The sequence below is a fragment of the Opisthorchis viverrini genome (assembly GCF_000715545.1).
Source record: "Opisthorchis viverrini unplaced genomic scaffold opera_v5_29, whole genome shotgun sequence".
Classification (NCBI taxonomy): domain Eukaryota; kingdom Metazoa; phylum Platyhelminthes; class Trematoda; order Opisthorchiida; family Opisthorchiidae; genus Opisthorchis; species Opisthorchis viverrini.
The window spans coordinates 1,888,150-1,898,583 of NW_008751685.1; the positions used below are offsets into that span (position 1 = coordinate 1,888,150).

At 43.8% G+C, this 10,434-nt stretch overlaps 1 protein-coding gene across 1 annotated transcript; it reads right to left on the reverse strand.

Annotated features, from left to right (window-relative positions):
- Positions 1 to 337: 337 nt before the first annotated feature.
- T265_13002 (hypothetical protein) lies at positions 338 to 7,592 on the reverse strand (the record flags this gene model as incomplete). The annotated part of the gene is made up of 4 exons (XM_009166676.1): positions 338 to 513; positions 940 to 1,047; positions 6,836 to 7,033; positions 7,415 to 7,592. Coding segments are annotated over 4 exons (660 nt in total), but the record flags the coding sequence as incomplete, so codon positions are not given.
- Positions 7,593 to 10,434: the final 2,842 nt, after the last annotated feature.

Here is a 10,434-nt window from a genome sequence, read left to right on the forward strand (position 1 = left end):
CTTACCTTCCTGGAACCGTGTGTTGGGTGTACAACACTCACATGGCGATTTGTGTGTGCACACCAGATCACCGTTTGCACAACCCAAGGATATGGAAGAGGGCTGCAATTTTGATACTAAATGCGGATCAAAAATTAAAACGAAGCATTCTAACGCAGAAAAGCTGGTTTAGGGATACTTGGGGATTGTTAGTGAAATCTTAGCTACCTAAACTGTCGGACATTCCCAGGTCGCAGACATTGCTGTTGTACAGCCGCTAGAACCGGCATCGAGCTTATTGACCGATAAACGCAATATACTTCGTGTTCATACTCTTCGTAAATTCCTTTAGACTTACAGGGGTTACAAAGCCGTGCACAATGCCTGTGTAACTGTATGTGTAGCTTACTCCCGCTTGAACGGGGCAAGGTGGAGTCAAATTCCGACACACACAACTCCGCGGTAAGGAAATCGTCATGGCCTTCGAATTGTATCCGCCTCCAACGCTGACTGCGCCCGCGTTGATGTTTGCAGCTGTTCGAGGAAGGAGAGAATAAGTACATCCTAGTGCTTGTCAAGTTCTAAAAACTGGAGAACAGAAAGTAGAATGCTTCGATTCGATAAATTATCACGGAAAGAATACTGATGTTTGCGTTTTTACTATGAAAGATGGTTTTACTGTTTCTAGGTACAGTTGCAACTTCACATCTCTTACACTTATTTATGCTTGATATTTCACACCCATTCCACATCAGATCGGGTGAGCTAACCAATGTTGCGACCCCGATACAAAATTCCAATTCGTTCTGTATGTTTGTAGAGGTTGCCTTCCGGTCAATGAGCAAGAGCAATTTGTTCATCAGTTGCGGCCCTCCGAGGCTCTGGGACATGAATTCAGCCATGGAAAAGCAATTAGGAAATGGTTAGTACATTTTGAAGCGAGTTCATTTTATTGCTCACCTGTCGTGAACGTGATGCCAAACGTGGTTGTTCGCCAACGCCGGATAATGCAAGGCTCAGTGTCGCACGGGGATATGTCCAGCGCCTGCACATTACCAATGCCCGTACCTGTTATCCAGCAAAAGTCGTAAAGGGGAGCATAATGTCTATTTTGACTTGATATACATATGTATATATATAGATATATGTATATATGGTTCATTTTTATATACGGATAGGCGTACGTCCGCAGTCGACAAGTTAGCAATGCATGCTCCACAAAACTGTGCCCCTCACCAGAACAACACCGAACGTTACGCAACGTGGGTACAAATAGCGCAAACTCATGTTCAGCAAGAATATTCTGTGTCCTACATTTGACTTCAGCTTTGTTTTCATTACGGCTAATCGGCTGTTCACATCTTTCGCCGTACTCGGGATTGAACTCAGGACGTCTGACATGCAAGACGGGTATGGTACCATCAGTGCACCACCGTATGTTGGACACCTCTGAATCTTTACATCTGAACTGGTTAACAAGTTCACTGCCGCTCAGTGTATGTATGCCCGAAAACCCGCTCACACACACAGTTACGGGTCAACTCACCCGACTAATTACGCCAGAACAAGAGTTCGACTGTTCAAACGAGGGTGATGTGAAGGCCAGAAACAATGCTATATGAATTACGTGATTCCTCGAACGCCACAAGATTGCGGGAATCGAATGTATCCCGGCTGTCGAGTGCCCCTCACACTTACCGCAGTCTGTGAAATCGACGGCCTCCGTGAGGCCCCATACATGGAAGAACACGCCCAACGCGAATATATTTAAATATCGCATCGTAAGTGTTCTAACTCACAAGGTCAGTTTCTCAAATCCACTGAGCTTTTATATGACCCTAAACTTAAGTCACGTTTTTAGGGAGACAGGCAGAACCACACACAAACGTTCGTTGTTTATTCAAATTCAAACAGCTGCGTGCGTTCACACCACATATTCTAGCGATAGCCCATTTCGCCTTCTCTCGCATCGTAAAAGCTAATGGATGCAGTATCTAGAACGCCCGATAACCCGCGTGATGTTCCACACCTTGATGTCTAAGGTGATCAAACCTGATCGAATGAGGCAGCCTCGCCTAGACGAGTTCGAACAAACAGCTCCGCATTAGGAAAAACTCAGACGTTCAACGGCCATGCTTCCCCTGGGGTGCAGGCAAAGTTTGGCTCTGGGTTATCTACAAAAGTAGATTTTCCTAATCTAACCAATGAAATGGATATAATTTGGCAAATAAAATACATGGAGCACCTCGTGCCAGTCTGGCACAAATTGGCACAAACCAGTTCCCGAAATGGCAATCAGTCAATTCAGCACGAATTGTCCGTGATACAATGCATGTATGTATATTCCTTAACCGATTTCAACATTATTCACCTACCACGGGTTGCGTGAAAACTGGGCCAAAATACCTAACCAGATTTCATGAAGATTAACTGCAGCTTTGCATACAACTGGGGGTGGGGCGTCCTTAGAAACCTTGCGGTTTAACTATGCATAAATCCAAGCCTCGAGGAACAGCATTGATGAGGACTGTCTAGGTCCAGCATTCACAAGGAGAATCGAACTGCCCGACGGACTCCGAACTCCTTTGGCTTTATTCTGATAAATCAATCGATCAGGTCGTTTCTACCCGTTTACGGTATAAATCCGTCGGCAAATGAAATCGGACTCGATGTATACATTGGATGGGTCCATGTAAGTAATCCAAAATCGTGCATTTCAGGCAACAATCTTGACTTGCATGCATAACTTCAGAAAATATAAATATTTGATCAACATGACTAGCGTAGAAGTTGTGAGGGTCCTATGGCTATTGAAGAGGGAGTCAAGCCGTGATCAAACCAGAGGAAACCTAATATGCATATGCCATAGGAACCTACCGCAATCTTTAAATTCAACAGCATACGGGGTGCCCGATAGGCCTCAAAATACACAGCAAATGAATAGGGCGACCAAGTGTATTCCCTTGGATGACAGATGGAAAAGATTGCTTCTTGAGACGTCTTGGGATATTTATTCATCAAAATTCAAAGCAACTTGTCGTCAAGGTCGGGTTTTTCAAGATGAATTATTGCCTGACATCCAAATTCAACCTGTCCAAGCAGGTGGATGTTTCTTGAATGTTTCGATTTATGTAAATGTTTCACAATATAATCACTAGTTGGTCCTGGAAATCAAAGTGACCACATTGGCTTCCTACGGAACGAAAAGCCGAAACTTGAAATTTCCAGAAGCGATTTACCCTCATACGTCGAGAAATATCAAGCATGTCTCAGCCACCCATTACGCCGTACTCTCTAACTCCGAACGTGGACGTGTTGCATGCGTGCGCTACAGACATCACGCTCGACAGTAAGGATGCGGTGTTTTAGGCGACCATCTGATCAACCACAGTGATTTAGGCATGGGTTTCCTGAAAACCCGAGAACGCGACCCAAGTCCATCGGATCTTCGACATTCCGCATTCATTAAATAGGTGGAACATGTGTTGTACACTGAAAGCGGGAGGTTCTAACGGCTAACGGCCATAGACTACTTCGTGATTGATTTTGAACGAAGAACATAATGGAAAGATATGCAAGCGTTTGTCATGTGCTTTATGAAGTGATCTCCAATGAGTCTCTCTGCCGTGTTCAGCTTCTGCCTTCGCGTTCCATTGAAAAGAATGCCCAATGACACCAAGGCAACATAAATACAAGCGTACAGCATTAATCTTTGTATCCGCTAATGGCCTGTCGATGTAAAACCGAATCCCTCTGCTTACCTTCAAGACATAAAGATGCACGTCTGTTTAATTTCCATCGAACCGAGAATTTTAACCCAATTATTTAAGCGGCCGTTGCGTTAGCTTTCTCGAACTGTGTTCGACAACCGGGCGAGTTTTTACATGCACTTCTGATTGGGTGCATGTTGATGATAATACGAGCAACAACGATTACTCAGGGGGAAATGTCTGTAGGACCTACACTATCACAGTTTATTTTGTCAAATCAAACCCTAGAAAAGTATCAGTACTCCTTGCTCGACAGAGCGTAAGCTCTAGGCCTGCCGCATGCATTTCTCTTTTGCGCATTTACAGTTCACGTTGCGGCTCATCGTTTTTCTCTGCAAGCACATTTCCCAGCCACGCCCGACCTGGAAGCGAAGACGGACACTGCCGTTTTCCCCGCACACCAACATCAATCGGACGTACATTCGGAATTCTCAGACCGAAGTGCTTCCGGTAGCATAATAACTCACATTTGTGTCTCTCGGTGTAATGATCCTGTTGACAAGATTTTTCTCAGCATGCGTGAAGCGCGAGCAGATTACTCAAGTTAGTGAAAAGAAAAGTGAATTCGTTTGCGCACCGTGAGAACAGTAGCACTTTCTGCAAACGGGTTAATCGACGGAGGTCCACTGACTGATTTAATCCCTATTTTATTTATTAGTTCTGTGCGACGGAGTATCTTACAAACAGATAATCTGAAAGAAGACCAACTATATTCAAACACACAAACAAATCTGAGGAATTGCGGCAACCAAGTGGGGATCTCTGCTGAAAACCGCTTGGTAAAAAATCTAAACGCTAAACGCTTGATTTTGCCTCATGCCATTTGCTAAGCTGACATTTCAGCCACAGTTTCAATTCTAAACCAAATTTGCGTGCAGAAAAGTGTATATGTCGAGGTCTAGGCGTCGTTAGCGTGTAACACAAGAAGGCGCACTTTCAAATAAAGTGGCGTCCTGACTACAATTCCGCCCTCTGGAAGTTGGCTTGAATTCGACGAACTAAGTACAGGTCCAAGTGCAGAAGTCGCCTCAGCTTTAGTAATATCGCCTTCCGTAATTGCCATCAGACTGGGGCTTTCAGGTTACTGTGGTCGTACTGTTTATCCAGTATCGAAATAATAATCCAAACCGGCGACATAACTTGTGGTAAACTGGATTGCCCAAAAACACTGTCTGTTATTCCGCTTTCCTTGTATCGCTGGAATATGGTTGACTTTCATCTGTTTGACTTTAGCCCTCTGGCCGTTTGTTACATTCTATTCGAAATGGAATCATTGATTCAATTTTGTTATCCTAACGGAAAGACATTGACACTTGGAAGTATGGTTTTCTGGGTTCATTCAGACCTGTCGACTTCACATGTTCATCTTCACATTACGGCAAACTTACTGAATGCACAAAGCTGGAATAATGGAGGCCCAGTGCGTCCTGGTGATTGACCTGTAGACATGAGACGCTCCTCCCCAGGACCCAGTTTGCAAGGTTTCTGTGACCCTAAGCTCCTTCCAGTATGTTCTACAGGTGTTAGAGTTTCTGGAACCGATTTATTTATTGCCTTGCCTTGTGTTTTTGTCATAACTGCTTAGAAATCCAATAACTAAAAGAAACTGGTTAACAATAATGCTCGCAGCCAACAGACGGGGCCCTTCAGTGCTGGCGGATTCATGTATGCTTGCTTTTCCCTCAATAACGCGGTCTATAGAAAACGACAATTTTGGGTAAATAAACGTCAACCAGCCCTGACCAGACTGAGAAAAATTATCGACAATGAATTCTGAGCATCCACTGAAGCGTGCAGGGCAAGATCGAAATGTTGTCTGAAATACTGGCCTAGAGTAAATTGCGTCATTGGGTTGATTTCAAGGGAACAGATCTAACGAGAAATAACGATTAAAACTATAAGTATTTTCGGCCCACACACACTAAACGAAAACAGTGACTCTGAGTACCGGGCAATTCATGTGACAGGTAGACCGAACCAAATACTCAGGGCCTAGTTTAGGTCCTCTGAAACTTGGGATCCAACCCCACGGTAGAAAATGATTTTCATGGCTTGACATCAATTTAAAACCACCAGTTCACAGTTTGTTCAGTGACGATTGTTTACTTGTTTAATGAATGACTTATTCTTATTAGTATTTCAGTGAATAGCTCTCTTTTCATTTGCCACTGAAGATGGCGACAGTCAAACTTGGGCATTCTTCGCCTGAAGCTCTCGGGCAAAATATTTCTCCCACCTTCCCCCCCCCCCCCACCCCCATCATTTTCGGTCCGTTCTCCTCCAAACACACTGTCCATAGGGCTCGAAAAAAACCAAGAAATAGTTACTTTTTGTAATTCGTTGTAGTCGTCCCCGTACAAAATTGAGCAAGTTTGAAATACATGAATGAGTTTCAGACTCCACTTGTAGACAGAAGATTCTCGTTTCTGGACGTTTATTGGGCATTCTATTTCATATGAATTTTGCTTGGAACTGAACGCATACAAACGGTCTCCGGTTGGTATCCAGCAATTTCCACCGGATAATCCAAAGGCCCTGTGAAGACAGGTTATAATGTGTATCAGAAGAACTGTTCACAGAAAAAAACATAATCACCTAAACCACCGCAATCGCATGACAAACTTTATACATTTGAAGTCAGTCTGCCTCCTAATCATGTCGTTCCGTTCTTAGGGTACATTTTTAGCGCACAAGCTTCCCTCCACGTAGACAGTATTGTCTTGCATTCCTAGGACAGTCTGTTAGGTGTACAACTCTCGTGGCGATTTTTTGTGTGCAAACTGAAACAGCGTTTGCGCTTAGAGTGTGATATTAAAAAGGGATTGAAAAAATATGACGTGGCGTTCTAACCCGGAACAGGTGTATTGGAAATTACCAAAAAAATATGACGTAGCGTTCTAACCCGGAACAGGTATATTGCAAATTACCATAATAAAGGACATTCAGCAAAATCCTGGCTACCCAGCCTGTTAGGATCACTTAGCCTGTACATTCTCACGATATGGACCGGGCTGTTCTGCGGCCGGTAAGACGAGTATGGAACTTGCCGACCGACGGAGTTATATACGTCCTTTGAGAAGACTTACTGGTGTAATGTGGCCTGGCACCCCGCCTGTGTAAGTGTACGTGTAGCTTACTCCCTCTCGGACGGGACAGGGTGGAGCCAAATTCTGACACACAGAACTTTGCGGTAATGGTATCATCAGGGTCCTGGAATCGTACCCGCCTCCAACCCAGACTGCGCCGGCATCGATGTTTGCAGCTGTTCAATGATGGAAAGAGAACTACATGCCAAGTTTGCAAGACAAAAAACAAAACGTGGAATGCTTGAAATTGATAAATTATCACCAGGAGCATACTGTAGAACACAACCAATGTTTGGCTTTGTACTGGGAGAGTTTTTGCTTTTAAAGGAGAATTACAACTCTCTTCTGCTGGGTTATGCTTAATTTTTCGGTAACGCCAGTCAGCCAATGTTTCAACCCCAATACAAAATACCATACATTCTCTAGGGAGCTAAAGGTGTCATTCTGAGCACTAAGCAAGCGAATTCGTTCATTTTTCAGCTGCGGCCATCCCTAAGTCCGGACATCTATAGCTTTGTCGTAAAAATACAATTAGGGAATGGTTCACAAATTGTAAATTGAGTTCATTTCATCTCTCACCTGTCGTGAACGTTATGCTAAACGTGACTGTTCGCCAACGCCGGATAATACAAGGCTCACTGTTGCACGGGAATATGTCCAGCGCCTGCACAGTACCAACGCCCGTACCTGTTATCCACGAAAACAAAGTAAGTGGAGGCATAATGTTCAGTTCATCTTTGTATATGTGCGTAAACATGGATAGAGTCTATATGTGCAATCAACAAGCTGGCAAATGCATGCTTCCTTAACGAGTGCGCCTCATCGGAATGCCACCGAAGTTACGCAACGTGGGTTCAGAAGATACAAACTCATGTTCGACAAGAATATTTTACCCCCTTTGTTTGACTTCAGTTTTGCTTTCATTGGGGCTCATCGGCACTTTATATCCTTGGCTGTACTGGGGATTGAACTGAGGATATCTGGCATACGAGGCGAGGAGCAGGGTACTATCAGTGCACCAGCGTATGTTGGACACCTCTGGATCCTTCCATCCGAACTGGTTCACAAGTTCACTGTCGCTCGATGTGAAATGTATGCCCGAAACCCTCACTCACACACCCGCTTCCGTGGGGACTCATCAGAATAATTACGCCAGAACAGGGGGACCAATGTTCAAACGAGGGTGATGTGTGATTATGTTATTCTTGGAGCGCTGAAAGATGATGGGAGTTGAAAATATCCCGGCTCTCAAGTGCCCCTAACACTTACCGCAGTCTGTGAAATCGACGGCCTCCGTGAGGACCCACACATGGAAGAACACGCCAAATGCGGATATATTCAAATATCGCATCGTAAGTGTTCTAACTCATAAGGTCAGTTTTTGAGCTTATATATGACCAAGTTCATTAAAGTTGTGAACAGATTCGGGTTTCCCGATTCTAATCTTGCGCCAACTTTTAAGAGACAGGTATATCCACACACACACACACAATCGTTCGTTGTTTAGCATATTCAAACAACTGACATGCGTGCACGCCACACATTCTAGCGATCGTCCGTTTCGCCATCTCTGGCATCATTAAAATGAACGGATGCAGTATCTAGAACGCCCGATAACCCGCGTGATGTTGCACACCTTGATGTCTAAGGTGATCAAACCTGACCGAATAATTCAGCGGTGCCTAGACGAGTTCCGCATTAGCGAAACTCAAACATTCAACCGCAATGAAACTATTTACTCCTGGCTCTGGATGGCCGATAGGTTATCTACAAATATATATTTCGGTTCGAAGCAACGAACTGAATAAAATTTGGTAAATAAAATGCATGAAAATTCAACTGAACAAAGCTTCGTGACAGTTTGTCACAAACGGCAACATAGCAGCACCCACAGTGGCAATCAGCCGACTTGGCATGAATTTTCCACGATACAATGCATGTATGTAAATACAAACATATATATATATATATATATATATATAGTGGTGACATGATGCGTCACGAGGATTGATCTCGGTGGTCACTGGTGAGCCCCCCTGGAACTCTGTTTTATCCCACACCTTCTTACTTTACTTTTCTTTAGCCAATTTCAGGATCAGCGTCCTCTAGCTGAACAAGATGTGTGAAAACTGGGCCAAAATATCCAAACCAGTTTTCGTGAAAATTCACTGCAGTGGTGCATACAACTGAGAGGGCTGTCCTGAAAAACCTTGCGGTTAACTATGCATTTTGTGAAGTCAGAGAACATTTTACCTCCAAAAAAATTACATGACATGACTGGTATGACATGACTGGTACATGACTGGTATCGGTCGTTCGAAACTGTCAGGACAGTCATTACGTGCATAAAGCCCAGCCCTGTGAACAGCACTGACGTCCGGAAAAAAGTCACGTTTTCACCAATGTGCGCAAGGTCAGTATGCTCTAGACGTAAAACTTGGCAACCAGCTTTAGCTGAGATCATGAGAACAAGCTAATTTTGCCGAATGCCAACAATTGGTCAGTCATCCCCTCAGTTTGAATAACACGTCTACAGGAAGTAGTCATTCTTTTTTCGCCCGAATGTCTAATGTATCCAGGTGAAAATATCCGATACAGGAGCAACCACTTTAAGAATGTCAGGCATTGTCTATCCGAAAATCTTGATCTCAAAGTAGAAAATAACTCCAAACGCTGCATACGAAAACGTTTGCGACGATTTTTCGGCCACAAAAAATCATACCCAAACTTCGCTAGACAAATGTAATGTACTACTCATAAGTTTGCTGAAAATCCGTCGACAGCACACGACCGGTTTCTCCGTTTTTGGGGCTCATCAGGTAGACGCAGTTCCCGAGTTTCTGTCAACCTTATGTTGAAACTTGAAACCAAATTGCACGAAGTTAGTAAAATAAACTCAGTTGAAAACTAATTTGGTCTTTCGAAAGACTCTCACGGAACCCAGCTGAATCTTGTTTGTGATGTTTCCAGGCAAGTGAGTGTGCTGCACCAAGCCGCCGCATGTTTCAGTGGCTACGACATTCGAGATATCGCGATTCATGTACAGAATGTTTCATAACAAACGCAAAAAATTATACCCATGTTAAAACTTTAAAATTAAATTTAAAATTTATCATTTTTTATGCCGACATACACGCATTATGGAGGTTTACTGTAAATAAACAGATATTACAAAAACAAATTGCCCCTTTTTTCTATAACAAGTGTGAGGCCGTATGAGGTGTGAGACACAGCATGTTTAACTTCTTCAAGCGTCTCCCGTGCACACTCCTCTTCAACTCCTGCTTTTAACTCTACCAAATTCTCCAATTTATTTTCATGATACACGCAAGCCTTGATCGTTCCCCAAAGCCAATGATCCAGAGGTGTGAGATCGGGTGACCTAGCGGGCCAAAAGTTTGGAAATCCACGAGTAATAACTCTCACATCTGAAAATTGCTGTCGGAGGTTCTCAGTGGGTTTGAGCAGTGGGGTGGAGCGCCATCTCTTGGAAGACGGTCGATAAATTCTTGTGCTGCTTCAGTTGCGGGATAACACACGTCTGCGGCAACTGTCGCCGGAAACCCGTAGCACCAAAGAAAAAGGGACGCAGGAGACAC